Raw genomic sequence first — 19,962 nt, 5'->3', positions numbered from 1 at the left:
GTTATTGTAAATCCCCCAAACCACTCACTGCATGCATTAATCATGTATTGACACCTCTTAAACAAGCACATTTGAAGATAAATATTTGGAAGCTTTCCATGCTATTTTTATAATTTAGACACAAAGCTATTTCTGAAGGATTTTATGGCAGCTCCTATATACACAACAACACATTAAATATTTATACTACTCTGAATTCTCTTTAAGCCTAATTTTATTTTATGTTTATTTTTCCTATACAGTAAAGACCAGAGTTTATAAAGGTAAGTTACAAATGTTATGGGTAATTAAGCAAAATAGAAAATTCTGACACTTAATTTGATAGTTTCACAAAACCAAGGGAAGGGAGAATACAGTGACTTAAAATATCCCTATATCTTTATTCAAAATAAGTATAGTTGTAAAGATAAATGTTTCTGGAGATAAAGAAACTTGAGGTTTCTAATCAAAAACATTTCTTCACAGTTTATTTCAAAATTTAATAGACATAATATTAACTGACTTCTATAGCAAATAAAATCTCTAGGTATAGTAAATGAATTAAAACAAAATTCTATAGAAAGGACAGTAGAATTAATTGGACATAACTTTCCTATCCTTGTATTTGAATACACATGACCAGGGTAACTCTGCATCATGCACAACCATAAGAATAGGATCCTCAATGGAATAAGTTCTACTCCATGTATGTACAGTATGCCAAAATACACTCTACTGTCATATATGACTAAAAAGAACAAATAAAAAATAGACCTACCCCCCCAATTTTTTTTAAAAAACCCACCAAAATACTGATTAAAACCACTAAAACCAATGGAACAATATAATATTAGTAATTTGACAAAATTAAGAAGGCATTGAATGGGAAATAAAGGCATCTCAAAAAAATCACTTAAAAGTTTGTGATTGTTATTTTTAAAATAAGTCACATACATAAATAATATACCTATACAAAACCAAAAATATTAAAATACTATTATTCTAGCTATACTACTGAGAGGTTTCTAGTTTAAAATACTATTTCAACTCTTCAATATTGTGGCCCTGTAAACATTTGAGGTTGGCAATCTGGACTTATTTCCCTTACCTAAACCTTCCAGTTCTCAATTGATCTTCATATAACAGGAATTACAATCCTGTTTGCATGTTATTAGTTTTTCAATGCTACCTTTAAAATATGGTATCCTAGAAATAAACACAATATTGTAGATATGACCTGACTAGTGAAGGTATCAGTAGGATCACTGCCTCCCTAAATCTGGACATTGAATTTTATTCATACAGCATTATAATTTGGATGTGAAGTGTCCTCCAAAGGGTTATGTGTTGGAAGCTTAGTCCCAAATGCAACAGTGTTCAGAGGTGGGGCTTTGGTGGAGGTGACTGGATCATGAGGGATCTGACCTCTTATGGAAAAGTGGTAGAAATTGTAAGGTGGGGCCTAGTTGGAGGAAGTAGGTCACTCCTGCTTCTTAAGAGTCCCCCAATCTCTTGCTCAAGAGAATAAAAAATGTATTCAAATCATTACAATATAAAGCAGTATATGCTATAGGAAAAAGTGCTATGAAGGGAGGAAAGATTAATCTTGTTGGAGCCAAGTCACAAATAAGGTTTTAGTCATAGACTGGGTTCTTGACTCAAAAGAATTGATCAAATGGAGGGGGAAGGGAAAGAAGTGACATTTTAGTAGACAGAGTGGGAGGAAAAGAGAGGCAGAGTCATAAAACAGAACATATATGAGGGAAGTTATTTATTCATCCATTCAAGCATTTATTGAGTGCTTACTATGTGTCAGCAAACTGTTCTAGATACTTATGATAAATCAGTGAACAAAAGAGACGAAGGAGGTAGGGTAGGCCCCATCAAGAAGGTGACATCTGAGGGTGGTCTGAGAGTTATTCACATAGATCCCAGGAGGAAATACATACCAAGCAGAGGAAAAGCCAGTGCAAAGTCCCTGAGACAAGAGTCTACCTAGTGCATTTGAAGAACAGGAAGATGAAGAATGTGGCTAGAGCAGAGTGAGTAAGGGTGAAAGCAGGAGATGATTAAAATCAGAGAAGTAACTTTAAGGAGTACTGGAATTTAAAATGAATGTGTGTATGTGTGCGTGCATGTGTATACATGAGTTGGGCAAGACATATCAAGGGTTGAGGCTACAGAAAAACTAACACTATGAGTTTGGATAACTTCAGTTTCAATTTAGAAAGAGTCCTCTACCATGAAACCACTGGCCCTATCCAGTTAACAAAAGCATAATCATGGCTTCACCTTCAGGAAAGACATCACTTCATTTTTATTTCTTCAGTTTTGGACCATAGGATGATCCCTGTTTCTGTTTTTTTTTTTTTTTTTTTTTTAATTTACTTTCCTATAATCTAACCTATGTTTTTCTAGAATGATCTTCCTTTACTTCTATGAATTCTTTCTGAATTTCCCATTACTCCCATACTATGACTTATTCTTATTTAGCAGTTCTACTTAACTGCTTTCACAATTTTCTGGGAGGTGAAACTATGCCCCAGACAAAGAAATTCATCTGCCATGTCTCTAAATGATTGAAATCTCTTATGGCAAATCTATCTTCAATCAGTTCTAGTTTTATCTTTATAATGAAAGAGTTCTGTTGGGCTAGTTGTATATTTCCACAAGAATATCACTTCTAATCTCTTTTAGTCTCACCCAGTTGCTTTCCACTATGCTTCCTTTAAGTTAACTGATTTCCATATAGGTATACCAGTTTTTCACACAATGGTAATATCTCTTCCTATTAGATCTATTCCTATTAAAGTACATTTATCACTTCCTTCTAGTCATAGATCTCAACTCGGGAACATAACAAATCGTAGATTTTATTATTCTAAATCTTATTAAGATTTCAAGTAACACTAATAATACTAATGATGATTAAAAAAAATCATAGTAACAACAAAAATAATGATATTCAACATTTTTCAAGTACTTACTCTGTTCTAGATACTTACTGTGTTCTAGACACTAACTAACTATTTCATATGTATCATATCAATTCTTATTAGAACTCTAAGAGATTGGTACACTTATTGGTACTCTTTACATATGAGACAAAAGTAATTTTCTCTAGATCATTATTAAGTGGTGGAGCTGGGAGTTAAACCCAGTACACTTGATACCTAAATCCAAGTTCTTGATTAAGCTATGTTCCCTATATTCTATATACCAATAAAAACTTTAAGTATGACCTTTGAACTATCATCCTCTTCTCTGATGTTTTCCTTGATAATTCCTGTGAGTTTTCTTGAATAATTTACTTGAGAATTACCACCCTGTGTTTTATCTTTCTCTGTTCTTTACTGTAATTGTTTTGTCATATTTGCATATCCTTCCTATGTACTCCAGCATAAAATTCAAGTTGGCTTACCTATCATACATATTCTTCTGGATATACCTTACTCCATTACTTAATCAGAAATTTAGTTCTGCCCATTATATATCCCAGTCCAGAAAAAAATAAGTCATGCTTAATATCTACATATTAAACAGTTGCTGTCTATATCTTTTTCTTCCACAAAAATAGCATAAGGGGCAGAACAAAATCAGCAGTATAGTATCTCTCTTTAGCAGCTCAGTAATGGTCTATATCAATTATCAGGGACACATCAACTACTAGAAAGTATCTCCTCTTAGAGACAGTAAGATTCTTCCCACTTACTGTGTTTTCCTTAAATGTCTCCATATTTAACTTCACCTTCCTGAGGTACTCAATTGATGTTTTATACCTACATTAGCCTTTTTTTTTTCTTGTTGTCATATTTTCCCACTCAGCTGCCTAAAAATACTTGTTTTATATTCCATCTTCTCAACTTTTAAAAATCTCCTTCTTTCAGTGTACATTCCCTTCCCTTCTGTCAATATAATCAGCTGTTTTTAATTCTGCTCCACTTTTTATTTACTTGGATGAGTTACTTTTTCTCACTCAGGTTTAGAGCAGATTAAAGACTATAAAATTCAACAGAAGCCATTAGGTCAGATCTATGGTCTATTTCTGAGCACATAAAAACCAAATATTGACTCATTTATGTTCATTCAACCCACTACCACTAATAAAAGAGTTAAAACATAGTCATTCTGGATGTTTCAATCTCAAAATTTCAGTAACCAACATTTCTCTGTTGATACAGTAGAGAGTTTAGCTTAATAAAGCTAACACCATCTTTCTAGCCTTTCTGAAGACTATAAGATGTATCTACAAAGGCAGGGTATTCTCTTAAAAGAAATATGTTGTAATCTTTAAAAATAAAACGAAGGGTCATGTGATAATGTTATTAGAATTTGGGGTGGATTTTTTTTAAAGTGTAAACTTTATTGGTATATTTCTGAATACAAATTGATCACTATTTGGCAAATGGACAAATATAACTTTTGAAAATAAATATGCACACAAAATATGAAACAGAAAAATATTGAATCTCTTTATGAGAATTTTATAACTTTCTTCTAAAAGTAAAAAAAATGCATCACAAGAAAGAAATGATTCATCTCCTATAATTTCAAGAAAAATAAAAGGCCTTGTGGAAAAAGTGAACATTAAAGAATCATTAAGGAATGGAAACTGGCAGAGTAGAAAACAGCCACACAATTCCTTGAGGGGTCTGATTTGTTATTTTGAATGGTAAATACTTCACCGACTTGTTAAATATCACAACTCTTATCTCTTTTTCTCCCCATCCCAAAAGTTTGCCAAGTCCAACAATCTGTACAAAACAAAGGAGCATAATGAAAAATGAAACACAGAGCTAATATATAATCCCAGAGGGCTTTTTTCTGTAAATTAGGAGTGAGTTATCAATTTAAAAAGTCTTCCTACAAGGTATAATTTATCCTTATTGGATTTCAATTCATGAAAGTTCTATAAAAACACTAAGAAATTAGCTAGAAATCATAGTTTTTAGGAAAAAAAATGAAATTACTGAGGTTTTCAGAGTCATAAAGAAAAATATTCACAACATAGGAACTTACCACAATAGACAATAGTAAAAGTAGGGAGTAGGGTCAGCAACCAGGGGCAAGAGAGAAGAGAAAACAGAAAGCATTTTAATTAGGGAAATTTCAAAATAATTAAGCAGCAAATGGTAGCAAACACATTCTTTTTAAAAATGCAAGCATCCATTTAAGTTTTACAAGGGAAATGCAAAAAACAAACGTGCAACAAATTTAGAAGCTACAAAGCTAAAGGTCCAGTAAAAAGTAGTGACAAAAATACAAACAAGAAAATAAAGTCTGTGCGACTTTTACCATGCAATAAACATGATGAAAGAATGGTATTAATGTCATAACCAGTGAAAATAATACCTTTCAGGGGTCGATTTAACATCAAGCAGACTAGTAATAAACTGCTCAGAGGTTTCAATGTATTACTATAATTTTCGTTATACAATAATTTTCATCATAGGCCTAATTTTCAGCCAATTCTACTACATGTTAGACTATCCATAAGGAACTTTATCTTTCACAGATAACCATTGGCTCTTAACTGAACCAATGAAATGAATGATTATATCTCAGGTATTAATAAAGTAATATACATTTAATCTAGAGAATTAAAGTAGACGTAAAGGTTCTGGCTTCACCTAAAGAAAGGCAAAAGGTGGGGACTATTTCAGAAATAGAAGAAAACACTGTCATAACATTCATTCCTAAGGTTTTCTATTTGGGTTCCAAAACAGATATTGCAATGCAAAACCAAACAGAGAAGTCTAAGCTGCTGAGTCAACATAAACCTGACTACAAAGTGAGAGGCAAAGCAGAGAGCTTTACAAATATACCTAGCTTTAAGTGGCTGGGGTTACAGCTCAGTCGGCAGAGTGCTTGCCTCTCATGTACCAGTCCCTAGGTTTAATTCCCAGCACTGCCAACACTCAAACACATACTCACTCACACTCACACTCACACCCCTAGACTTAAATAAACCTGATTTATATTACCTAGTTTTACCTTAGCAAAATAAATTAGGGCATAATTTACAGAATTCTTTCCTTTTCAGAAAGATATAAAACAACAGTTATCATTTTTTCCTGAAAATTTCCAGGTAAGATTTGGTTTACACATAACTTTTTACAAGCCTAATATATAAAAGGAAGTACATATAGTTTTTAACATTATCAGAATATGAGATCAAATTAAATTTCAAGTTCTATCGATCTTTTTATCCCTCTCATCACAAACTTTAAATAACAAAAGTGAATTTCTTTCCTCAAGAGGGCTTAAACTCAAGGTGATATGATTCAAGATCAAATTAACACAGTATTTCATCAGTGCTAAGATGCATGGCTTTTTTTGCTCATGTTTTAATATCTCTGTAGTTGGTATTCATCTCTCAACTCACAGGATGCCTTGGTTTAACACTCAAGGGTTTGTTTTTGTTTGTTTTTTCCTTTTTTTAAAGGCATATTAAAGTAATAGTATGTCTTACAATCTATGGCATCTTAGAGTAGATGAAATATGGTATTTTATATTTATACCTCTGAGCAATAAACATAAATCGACCTCTGTAAAATGAGGTGAAACAATATGGTTAAAAAAAGAAATCTGTGTATAAATGTTGATGAAAGAAATGTTTCAAAGGATAAAAACAAACTAAAGTGATGACAAAGTGGCTCATTTACCAAAGAATCTCATTAGTGTAACATATGGATTTCCATGCACTGCCTATAACCTCTTAATAATAAATTTCTTAAAATAACTTACAGTATTTTAACAAAATTTCTTTGGTTAATGAATTCAGTTGATAGCAGATAGCAACAGAATGCCCACAGCTAGCAGATGTGGGTAAAGCATTGGCATAAGAAATCTGATCAAATCAATCTATTAGTGTCTTTAACTAACTAAAACATTACCTACCTCCCAGCCAGTACTCTGTATAATAAAAAGTAAAAAAGGGCAAGTCATATTTTAAAAAAATATATTTAAAAAGAAAAAAAAAGGCCAAAGGAAGATGAAGAGTGTAAGGCATCATATACCATAATTTCTTCTCCATGAAAAGAACATTATAATATTTAAAATAGCATGTTCTTTCACTTAAGACCTATAATAATTTTATAAAGTGCTTGTTCAAAACCTAGAAGTTAAAATATTGCCTTTTGAAATTTGAAACTTTTGAAGTGAAAAGTGGAAAATGCCTTTTAAAATCAAAGTACACATTTTGGGGAAAGAAAACCAGACACTTGTTCCATTTATGTGTCTAAATTAGATCTCCAACTATGGTGAGCTGTGCTGCACTGAAATATCCAGGTTAAATTGGAATATAAATTGTGATTTTGCTCAAATGCTACTAATATAAAGGGATGAAATTTATTGGAAATAACTAGCTCTAGATGTTCCAAACTTGACATCTACAATTTGTAATTTATAGCTCTAGAAACTGGGATAAGGTTCCTTCCTTAGTAGATGTACAACTGATTATAAAAAGACCCACCTGTTATGATTCTGAAGCCTAATCAAACTTTAGCAACTATAATATTTTAGAAAGTAACAGAATCCTGGCTTAACAGGATCAGCAGCCCTCTGTTATTTTTAGGTCATATAAATTCATTTATAACTGCTTAGCCCATAGCAAGAAAGAGAAGGCCAAGCTGATAAGATAATAAAGTAGGACTAGTACTGAAAGGAGATAAATTCTACTCTACCTCCTTTGTAGAGAATGGCAGCAGCAGGTAATAGCATGGTAGCACAGGCAAGAAAACAGAAAAGTGGAGACTGGAGAAGGCTCAATGAAACATTTCAGAGTATTTCAGTGGAGCCAAGAATTTAGTTTCAAGAAAATCAATTGCTAAAACCACACTTAATTTTAATTTTGGTGACAACAGGGGGATTACATAATGAACTATAAAGTACTAAATCATACTGTTATAATTAAATTATATAAGATGTATTTTTTTTCATTATTTTCACTAAGTACTACTTTCATATTACAAATATAACAAAAGATGATAATGTAAACATCTAGGAAGAATGAAGTTCAGTTGCAGTCATTAAAACTATTAGAGGTTCAGTACAATTTCACATCATTGAATAAAAAAGTAAATCTAGAAACTTTTTTGGCAGCAAAGGAATAAATATCAATTTAAAAATCAGATTCAATTATAACCTACATTGTGAAACAGAAAATAAATCAATATTTTTAAAAACTTTCTAATAAGCAATTTCTATTTATTTATTTATTTTTGGTACCAGGGATTGAACCAGAGGTGTGAAACCACTGAGTCAAATCTCCAGCCCTTTTTATTTTTTATTTTAAGACAGGGCCTTGCTAAGTTGCTGAGGCTGGCTTTGAACTTGAAATCTTCCTGCCTCAGCCTCCTAAGCTGCTGGGATTACAGGTGTGGGTCACCATGCCTGGTCTAGTAATTTATTTTTAAAAAACAAAAGAAAAAAAAATAGGCTATGTGTAAAGTCATAATGATCATCATCTACTTTAAGCAAATTCATTTTTTGTTAATTAGTCTTTAGCCATTAACAATCATTTTGAGTGCTCACTTATAACCCGATTAAAATGATCACTTCATGGAATTTAGTTTGACATCAGAACACTAAGGCTTTTACACAGTTTTCCCTGCTTATACTTAAGCTAGAAATTGGAATCATTACCTGATGAACAATTTTGCTGAATGCTTCTTGAAGTTTACCATGAATTGTGGATAGTTTCTTTGCATCCCGATTAGCTTCATGAATAGGAATAAGTACTTTGTAAACCTCATTAACTGCTTCATACATGCCAGCCTATAAAAATAATGTTTATAAGACATTGCATTTTTATATTAATAAGAAAGTAAAATAATTGTGATTTATAAATTCACAATATTTCTTCTGACAATACCACTGAAGCTTTTCCAATAGGACATTAAAATAAACACTATTATTTTTTAGCTGTATTAAAATGTGTAACAAAAGAATTTTATACAATGTATGATCTCCTCTGGATGGATAGATATGTATGTATGTATGTATACACACATATACATATGCATATTTATGTTTCTATGTAATTTGAATTGGACATTCTGCTTTTATGTATCCCATAATTACTTCTCTAAGGTATATGTGTATGTGTATATATACTTACTTCAAAAGATTTTTGTGGAAACTAATTCTGAGCAGAGGAATAAAAAAAATTCAATTATTACACTGGTCATTGATACCTAATTCTACTATAATCTGATAATCTGGGTCCTCCCAGAAAATTAAAACCATTTACTTTTCAAAAATACTAAGTTGACATAGAGAATCTCCTATAGAAAAATCTTCAAACAATTCTATCTTTAACAAAATATGAGAAGGTTTTGAGCCACCAGATTTTCTTCTCCTGGGGGCTAGTTAGTCGGCCACTGGTTGATATGGTTATAATCAGAGTGGGAAACAAAATGTGTCTGTACTACTGTTTCATCCCTTATCCTTAAAAATGGATTGATACTGTAGAGAGAAGATGGAGATGTATTACAAAAGCAGTTGATGAATTCTCATTGCTTCCTAAATCAGCAAGCATACTCTCCCAAGGATATATACATGAGGCCCTTATATTTCTTAGTCAGTTCATAGAAGTATATTTAAGCAATAATATAGCTAATCATGAAATACATAATTAAGATGTTCAGTAATTATTTAAATTAAATTCAAACAGATTAAACTGAAAAAGAATGGAATTCATAATTATGCAACATGTAATTATGTACATGCAATATACAGTTATATACAAAAAGAATGAAATTATATATAAGCAAAAAAAATTCTGTAATATAGGTCATTGTCACCCGATCTAAATGCACTACTATAAATTATTAAAATTACACACACTAGGGTCCGGGGTTATGCCTCAGCAGTAGAGTGCTCACCTAGCACTTGGGAGGCAATGGGTTCAATCCTCAGCATCATATAAAAACAAATAAAATATTGTGTTCATTTATAACTACAAAAAATTTTTAGAAAATTACACACATAATATATATAGTTATGTTTACTGAAATATTCTGTAAAAACCAAAAAAGCTTTCTGCCTTGCAGAAGAGGGGAGGAATTGGACAGTCAAGGTCATTAGAGGCAAGACAGTTATACTCTTAAGACTAACACTACTACATTTTATTTATTTATTTACTGAATTTTGTGTTATTGGGGATTGAACCAAGAGGTACTCTACCACTGAACCACATCCTCTGTCCTTTTTATATTTTATTTTGACACAGGGTCTTGCTAAATTACCGAAATTGCCCTGGAACTTGCAATTCTGCCTCTGCTCCTGGGATAGTAGCTGAGATATAGCTGTGTGCCACCATGCCCAATTTCATTACATTAAATAGATGTAGGTGCCAATAATTATGATAATGATAACAGAAAGCATAGTAGTACTTACTTGGACACAGCACTTTACATATTTTTTTAACTCACTGAATCCTAATAACAATTCCATGGAGGTAAGTACTATATGAGGTGAAGTTGATACATAAGAAAAGTGAGACACTCATAGATTAATTTGTACCATGAAGTAATAAAACAAGTAAGTAACAAAGGTAAAAACATTAGCAATATGCCTTCTAAATCTGTGTCATTAGCCAATATACTACTACAGGATAGGGCTAAGACCTGGACAAGAAATAACCCATTCCCAATTGGGAAGGAGAACAGCTTTGCATGTTACCTCAGGCTTCACTCTTATCCTACCATGAACCTCATTATCTTCCAAACCTTGGTGCTGAAACACTGAACACTAAGCACAAAAATCAGAGAAAGCACCAAGCATAATTTGGCTCTTTTCCTTCTATAAATATACCATCTGGGCTCCATCTTACTGCTTCAATTCTTCACAAACAGATGGGAGGAGATAAGGATTTGGGTAGTCAGGCAAGGGATCCCAAATATAGTTTAGAAAACTTAAGACACGTAAGTTTCAAGACCCCAAAATCTTCCTAATAAGGCTAAAAAGCAACCAATGGGATGGATAGCTAGCTACAATTTTCTGCTCACCAAGGCAACACCCAACAAACTGGAAAGAAGAGTCTCCATTTCACCCTGTATACAAGCTCTATTTATACAGCCATGTTAGTCCACTCAAGTAGAATATAAATTACCCAGGGAAGTTTTATTTTATCTGTTGCAGACTATATGCTGGTTCATAAACAAATGAAAAACACTGGGTAAATGACAAGATTATTAAAACAAAAAAGGTAAGCAATGATGAATCTAGAAAGAAAATCTGTTCCTACATGCTAAAGGTATTTGGAGGAAATTATCTTAAAGGAAAGGCAAGATCACAAGTCAGAGAAAATAAATATACATGTCACTGATAATTAGGAGGTATGAAACTGTGGAAAGAGAATGAATAAGAGTCATCTACCATAGAGAAAGAAGCAGCTGCTTGTTCCAGTAATCCCACAAGTCCTGACTCAGTAAAGTACTTTCCAGAGCAGATACCTTCTTCATCTGGAGATACCACATCATCCGAGACTGCAGATTCTTCCAAAACATTAGATGAAATATTCTAGGGGAAAAAATTGAAAAGATTTGCAAAATGGAATTAATTTTGTAGCATGAAAAATGCACATGGAGAAGTAATTAAAGGTGACATATAATTGTCATCTTAAGCTTAAAAAAAAAATAGGAAGGGCTAGGGACATAGTTCAGAGTAGTAGAGTGTTTGCCTAGCATGTGTAAGGCTTTGGGTTCAACTCAAAAAAAAGACTTTTAGTTTTTGAAAATGACAATAAAATGGAAATAAAATAAAAAGCTGTGGAAAAAGAAAATTAAGAAAAATCATGGACTAAAGAATGATATGACTTAGGACACCTAAGTCTTTCTTCTTGATTTAGCTGATCTCAAAGATCTCTATAAGGGAAATTAAAGTACAAAAGTGGTCTCCTGGGTTGCCTAAAAAACACTAAATAAGTTAATAAAAAAAAAAAGGCAGGTGTAATAAAAGCCTTATTACCCTATAATATTACAATCAGTCATTGTTTCTAAAGTAAGATATGATACATACATACCTTAAATATATTAACATAAACTTTTACTGTAGATGTACACTCATTGTCAACTTTTGAAGTAGGTCCAAGGCCTTTTCTTTGCACATGGGTATCCAGATCAGAGTTTTATGCAGTTTCTCTTGAGTATAAAGTAAAAACTTGAATTTGAAGATAAATCAAATTATCCTAAATTTTTAGTAGATTTTCCCCTCCATCTTTTTTATATTTGTCTGATACAAAATTAATTCAATAGCAATTATTTTAGAGGTTCACCTTTACTGAATCTTTGCAAAACATTTAATTTAGTTTCTAAACAAGTAATTTTCTTCATTTTAATATAATCAGAAGATATAATACTTAATTAAATTTTGTAATATCCCAAACCTGTCTTCACAGGTTTTTGAAGGAAGGCAAAACATAACTGCCTCCTGCCTCCTATTTTTTTGGCAATATAAAGGAATGAATCCAAGATACTCTATTACTGAACTACATTCCCAGCCCTTTTTAGAATTTTGAGACAGGGTATCCCTAGAGTTTCCCAGGCTGGCCTTATACTTGTGATGCTCCTGCCTTAGCCTCCTGAGTTGCTGAGTGTACCACCACACTTGATCATAACTGACTCTTGGTAAGAAAAGAATTCAATTAGTGGGTCAGAGGAAAGTACCTCTACTAGAGAGTAAACTATCATCTGTGAATTATGATATTAATATATTTTACACAGGGAATGAAGAATGTTTATTTATTTGGTATGTTTAGTAAAAGCCAACTAACAATGTGGACTGTAACACATTTTCAAAAATGCTAAAGACCATAACTGGTTACAAAGCAGCAAAGGCAAAAAAAAAAAAAAAAGGAATTATTGATAATTTACAGGTAAGAAATTATAGAAAGAAAATTAAAAAGAAATACTCTTTAAAAAGCATTAGTGGAAAAAAATACATTAGTGACAATGATAGTATAATATTAATGTTAATTGACTTCATCACACTTGAGCTTTAATTTTTGTGCTTTCTTTACAAACTGAAGGACTCTTTTATACACCAGTGAGTAATATTTAGAACATGAACAGGACATACCTTGATTTAATGTATACCTGGCAGACTCCTACCTGAAATGTTACACATCCCACAGGCAGATATTTCCGGTCCTCCAACATGCTCAAATATTCAGCAACGAGTGCAGCTGAGTGGACTAGACATTGTGCAGCTTCAGCATGATTGCTTCGTTCCGAGTGTTTGCCAGCCATGTTCTGCAACCAGGTCAATCGTAGATCTGGAGAGGTCTGGTAACCTTTGGCAATTCTAATTGAAAAAAATTCTTCTCTATTAGCATGTGCTTCGCAAGCTAGGAGAAATTTTAGATAGCTTGTTCAGAGTTTACATGGGCAAGTTTCTGTTTCTGCATACAAACTATCAAAGTGACTTTTGTTGTTGTTGTTGTTGTTGTTGTAGTACTGAGTACTGGGGATTGAACCCAAGAGTGCTCTACTACTGAGCTACATTCCCTGCACCCAACTTTTTTTGAGGGCCTTGCTAAATTGTCCAGACTGATCTAGAACCTGTGACTTGACTTTTCTGCCTCAGCCTCCTGAGTAGCTGGGATTATGGATGCACACCACCATGCCCAGCTATGTCATCTTTACTTTAAAAAGAATAAAGTTGTTTTACTGTGTCTCTAATGAGCTGCAAAATGGAAAAGAGCGGGTCATACAGTAAAGAAAAATTCTAAAGTTTTACTACTGATCTATCAAGGTATAAATAGGAGGCTGGGCACAGTGGCACACACCTATAATCCCAGTGGCTCGGGAGGCTGAGTCAGGAGGATCACAATTTCAAAGCCAGCCGTAGCAGTGGCAAGGCCCTTAACACAATTCAGCGAGACCTCGTCTCCAAAATAAATAAATAAATAAATAACTCTAAATAGGGCTGGGGATGTAGCTCAGTGGTCGAATGCCCCTGAGTTTATATGTGAACTACAGATTTCTCAAAATTTCTCCCTGGAATCAATACCTTTAGTCATAACTATATTTAAAGATAATTAGTGGCAAAACATACATATACTATATTTTCTTCTTAAATGACTGATTTATACTATTAAAATACAGGTTTCCTAAAATATAAGAAGTCTGGGATCTGGGACACCAACATGTTAAATATGTGTCTATGATTATTGTTGAAATCCTGTTTTTGATAAGCAATGAACAGGTATGCATAGTTCTTTTTTTTAAAAATAGCTTAACTGCGGCATAAATGATTGGTAATAAACTGCAGATATTTAAAATGTACAATTTGCTAAGTTGTGACATGTATATACCCATAAGACCATCACCACAAGTAAGATAATATAATGAACACATTCATCAATCTCAAGTTTTTTCCATACCTGTTTGTCTATATTCCCTCTTGCTCTTTCCATTTCTTCTCCCACCATTCCCAGTCAAGAACTGCCTTTTATTACTACAATTTTACGTAGTTCTTAAGAGGTGACACAGAAGATCTAAAAAGCAGCTTGGAACTTTTCAATCTACCATTAGAAAACCATTTAAATAACATTTGTACATTTAATTTTTAAAATCTAATGTTATTTAAGTCTTACCCATTATATAAAATATAAGGGAATCAAACAAATATTACCTGTACATTAGATCAATCAACATTTCAGGATCTTCCTGGTGTTCCTTCATTTTAACAGTATCAGAAAGGATCATGTGGAGATTGAAAACCAGATCTTGGACCTGCAACAGAGAATTATATAAAAATGTTTATTATTCATTTACAATCACTAAATTGGGAGATATGTCAGATAAACACCTAGATATTTCAGAACAAATTATATGATATTGAGAGTTTTACAGAGGGTAGGAATGCTGGGGTATGGAAAGGAAAGAGTAGTAAACTATATAAATTGCTTAGACCATGTTTTTCCAGTTCTTTCACCTGGAAACATGGAGAGCTATAAGCAGAAATAAACTGTAAGGATATAGGGAATAAAAAGTATAAAAGAAAAATTCTGTCCTATGTTTCTGATTTTACTAAAATATAATTTGTAGAAACTTTAGTTTTTAAGGCAAACTACTATTTGACTAATAAGAGGGAGTAATGTTTCATCATAACACTTTGTCTGTATTGCCTAAATCTATGGTTTTACTTGTTACAAATATACACAATTAAACCGAAAGATACTGAGTATCCCCAAAAGGAAAGGTATCTTAATTAAAAAAAAAAAAAAAGATTCAGTCTTCTCTGAGGCACATGATAAGAGGACTGAAAGAAAAACAAAGGACTCACCAGCAAAAGTGGACATTTGATTTAACAATCAGAAAAGTGCCTATTTAACAAACGTACTTCAATTAATCATTTGTAAAGTAACATTTCTGACCTGATCAGGAAATGTTGTTTCCCTCAATTCCAGATCTTCTTCAGCATATGTCAATATTGTCTTTAAAGAGCGTCTTAAAAATTCTTCGTTAAAATTCTGAGATGTGCCCACCAAGGAGGATAGTGACATTGTTACTTGCATTTTAACCCTGGCAAAGTTCTGTAACAGAGAAATGGTCAGGTCAGTATTTAATATAAGAAAGCTTAGAGTAAAAACTGGTTTTTTTTCCTTTGCCAGAAGAAAAAAAATATTTGATGAAAAAAGTACCATTCTGAGTTAATAATAAATTTTAAAGTAATGAAATATGAATATTAAAATCTTATCTTTAATCTTAATGCATCTTAGAATCTTACTACAAACTTAGACTCTTACTATGAGTAATATGCTAAGAAAGAGGGTTAAAAAAAGGCACATGTTAAGAGTTGAATCAGAATTGTGTCTAGTTCTCTATGTTTATCTATTGTGAGGTATGTTATTAACAATAACACTACTTTATTGATAAGGTTAAGAAGCCTGGCTGACATCACAAAACCCTTAAGTTGTAGAGGTAACATTTAAACTCTAGTCCATTTAATTAGGTCCCTACTATATGAAAGTAACTTAACATACTTCATGCATTAAGTAACTTAGGGCAGAATCTTTTGGAGTGATGCCTTTAAACATTTAAGATGTACATTCTTCCCTTTTTAGTGTAAATCCATTTCTGTTCCACCATTCCCTGTTATGAAACCACTCTTAGGAGGTTATCAATGATAACCAACTAATTGCCAAATCCAGGATACTTTTTGTCAATATCCTATACTTGACAAATCTTTGTATATTTGGATGTACTGATAATTGATAATTTCCTCCTAGATCTTCAGTGACACCACTTTATACTGTTTTTTCTATTCTTCACTCCTCCTTCAACTCCTTTGTTCCTTGGTTGTCTTCCTTAAATACCAGTGTTCCCAAAATTCTGTCAAAAACCTCTCTTCACATTTGATATGCTCTGATGCTTTTGCCTTCAACTAGCCTAAATATGTATTTTTGTTTTCAAATTTCTCTCTAGAGCTCGAGACTATCCTTTTTTAATAGAGAGCTCCATCCAGATGTTTCAAGAGTACCTCAAGGTCAACATGTCTAACATACCTTGCCTTCCTTTTGATTATCTAAGTAAATGATGGTACTATTCTTGTAGTCATGCAGGCTAAAAATCTAGGGGCCATCCCATACTCATTCTTCCATTTTATTGGTATAATAAATCTAATCCATGCTATCCCCAAATCTGTTCTAATCTGTCCTTTCTCCATTCCCAATGTCACTGCTTTAGTTTTACATCCTTACAATTTCTTTCTTGGATTATAGTAATAATTTCCTAGTTGATCTCCTTGACTTTTTCTCTTATGTCTTAAGGTCATCTTCTCTGTGTAGCACCAGGGATTTTTCTGTAATATGCATATCCTAACACATCACTCTCTCCTTAAAATACTCCAGTGATCTCCCATAGCATTAAGGATAAAATTCAAGTATTCAATTCAGTAAATAAGTAAAACTATACAGTGCAAGTGAGAGTACATTGAAAAACAAAGAAATAACTGCCTATAAGTTAGTCTAGGTCTTTGCAATTATGACTTTATCCCTTAATATTCTCTCTTCCAGCCACAACTATCAAAGAGTGACAAAAGGCTTGAGTTTGCCTGTTTCCTTCTCTTATCTCCATGACTTTCTAATTATACATGTACCATTTTCTTGACTTAAAAAAATTCTATCCACTTATTCATCTGGATAAATTAGTTAATCTTGGGTAAATCTTCGCAGTTAAAGCATTTTCTCTTTCTGAAAACCCATTCCTGAGTTATAAGCTGCTCTTCTATGAGCTTACACCAGTGCCCTCTGCTTATATCTCATTATATTAACAACAGCAAGCACTTATTCAGCACCTGCTCAATGACACACACTGTTATGTTTTACTTACTATTAGTTTATATAATACTCACAGAACCATCCAAAATAGGTTCATCTATTAGATGAACACTGCTTATTCATATCCTATCCCATTAAATGCTAAGCTACTTGGGGAAAAAAAAGGACTCTCCTTTCATCTATGTTTGCCAAACTGAGCACACAAGCAAATACTTTAGTGTCTGTTGAATATATCAACCATACACACCATTGTCAATTTTAAATCATCTATTCTTTTTTAGAGGCACTACCTGTTAATAATATGATAAATTGCCCCTTTCCCTCTACTATATAAAGCTTTCCTAAAATAACAGAAAAAAGTATCAAAAAAACCTCTAAGTATAGTGAAATTTTAGGGACTTTATTTCAAAAACTAAATAAAACTGATAAAGTAACTAGACTCTTTTGTTCTGGATTAAGAAAGAGCACTTGGTACTAAGAAGAATCTATAAAATAAAAAATTTTAAAAAAGAGGACTTGTGTGAATAGCAATTTCCTACTACTCCTCCTGAATTTCATGAAAAATAAAAGATGAATAGGGGAAAAAATCCCATAAACTCTATCTTCATCCAAATGAGGTGAGACATAAAATCCATAAATTTAAAAAGTGAGTAAGGGTTGTTAAGATAAGCTAAGACAGGAAGTAGTTCCAATGTAAGACAAATAAAGGGAAATAAAGTGAGGTATTCCAGGGCACAGATTTCAGAACTAAAGGGAAAAAAATAATCCCTTTAAAAAGGAAACTTGCCTTAAAATGAGTTTGTCTGGAAAAGAAATAATCTAAAAATCTAGTAGGACTCAAAGATGAACCACTCAGAAAATTCAGGAAGTTAAGAAAGATGTGCATTTTATAGCAAAATCCCAGTAAAAACATTTGTGTGTGTGTGTGTGTGTGTGTGTGTGTGTGTGCGTGCGTGTGCGCGCGCGCACGCGCGCGCACTGGGGTGGGGGGTGGTAGTGGGAACTGAACCCAGAGCTTAGAATATGTTAGGCAAATATTCTACTACTGAGCTACATCCCCAGCCCTTCTAATTTTGAGACAGGGTCTTGCTAAATTGTCCAGCCTGGACTTGAACCTGCAACACTCCTGCCTTGACCTCCTGAGCAGCTGGGATTTTCAGGGATGCATCATGACACTCAGAAACAAAAATACATTCTGGAAGGCACTTCCTATGCATAGTTGGACCAATAATCCAATTTATTCTGTTGATTAATAAAATGATAAAAAAGATGAGCAAAACTCACCAGATAAAGAATACAGACATGTATACATTAACAACAGGGATACCAGAAATCTGTTTTTGTCATTGTGTGAATCATAGAGTGTACTTACACACACCAAGTTGGCTATAATATGGTGATATAATATTACAAGACTACCATTGTATAGGTAGTCTGTCATTGACCACAACATTGTTAAAAGATGTATGACTTAATAGAAAAATGTTGTAATCAAAGAGATGAAAATTCTAAGGAAATATTTTGCTTTATATTATACAAATTTATGAAGATGTTACTTTTAGGAAGAAAAAAAGGAAATTATGAGAACTCAAGGAAAGATTGTAAGAATGAAAATCAAGTAACATAAAATAGGAGATTAAATGTGAGATGGTACAAGAAAAATTCTACTTGAAAAAATTTAAGTGAAGGTGAAATTTTAAAACTGTCAAAAAACAAAAGAATATGATAGGTAAAAAGTAAAGCAAAAAAGATCCAATTTATGTATAACTGGTACAGGAAGGAAACCCAAACACTGGAACAACACAAATATGGAATTTATATTCAAGAAAGTTTTCTGAAATACATGAATTGAAAGTATACATTATATGCCTGAAAAATTCAACAAAAGTCAGCCTGTACCAAGAAACATTCTAGGCAGAGGCCATAAGCAAATTAGCAAGACTTTATCTCAAAATAAAAATTAAAAAAAACAGGGCTGGAATGTGGTTCAGTGCTCTTAGGTTCAATCCCTGGTATCAAAAAAAGAAAAAATACAACATATAAATATCTAATAAAAACTTAAATGAAAAAAAGGAATTTTTTAAAAACTGTGAAATGCAGTCATAAAAATATCAAGCCAAGAAGCCAAGATATTTAAGCCTTTAATTTGCTTTATTACTTTCTTTTTATTGAGTGATAATTAACATTTTAAATTGATAAACATATATTTATATTCTAAGTCTATATTGTCAAATGTATGTATATGTATGACATATTTATATATCTATCTATATAAATGGTATAGGAAACAAAATTGGAGATTTGGACTTCTGTAAGATATTCATAGAATGAGAAATATCAAGATAATCTAAGATTAGACTCAAAATGTATAAAATCTCCATGCTCTTCTAAAAAACTATTTAATAGCTATCTATTAAAATTATATTTCATTATGAATCCAGAGAATTTTCATGGGAAAATACTTACATTCCCAATCTCAAAGTTTTGTCTCATGAGTAGGTAAAGTGAGGCACTAGCGTGTGACCGGATGGTACTGATACTACTGCTACAGTGTCGAAGAAGCCGGAGGCATAAATCAGCACACTGTTCTGTTTCTTCTTCAAACAAGAGTTCAGGGAACTATAAAAACAATATCAACACTGAATTTACACAGTAAAAATTCCAGAGATATATTAATATAAACCTGAAGTGGA

General features: G+C 32.6%; 1 protein-coding gene across 5 annotated transcripts in view; it reads right to left on the bottom strand.

The window, feature by feature from the left end:
* Dock7 (dedicator of cytokinesis 7) overlaps window positions 1-19,962 on the bottom strand; it is a 210,206-nt gene that overhangs the window by 34,727 nt on the left and 155,517 nt on the right. For 3 of the 5 annotated variants that reach the window (XM_076860266.1, XM_076860262.1, XM_076860264.1), the window contains 7 exons: window positions 19,736-19,888; window positions 15,365-15,523; window positions 14,620-14,720; window positions 13,095-13,287; window positions 11,362-11,505; window positions 8,626-8,757; window positions 6,880-6,894 (listed from right to left, as the gene is read on the bottom strand). In XM_076860266.1, the coding sequence (XP_076716381.1) occupies window positions 6,880-6,894; window positions 8,626-8,757; window positions 11,362-11,505; window positions 13,095-13,287; window positions 14,620-14,720; window positions 15,365-15,523; window positions 19,736-19,888 (897 nt within the window). The remainder of the gene's footprint in view (window positions 1-6,879; window positions 6,895-8,625; window positions 8,758-11,361; window positions 11,506-13,094; window positions 13,288-14,619; window positions 14,721-15,364; window positions 15,524-19,735; window positions 19,889-19,962) is intronic. The other 2 variants (XM_076860263.1, XM_076860265.1) reach the window with 1 other exon arrangement.

This window comes from Callospermophilus lateralis, chromosome 7 (genome assembly GCF_048772815.1).
Source record: "Callospermophilus lateralis isolate mCalLat2 chromosome 7, mCalLat2.hap1, whole genome shotgun sequence".
NCBI classification, from domain to species: Eukaryota; Metazoa; Chordata; class Mammalia; order Rodentia; family Sciuridae; genus Callospermophilus; species Callospermophilus lateralis.
The sequence above is the reverse complement of the archived record's forward strand: the minus strand, read 5'-3'. Positions and strand labels throughout refer to the sequence as shown.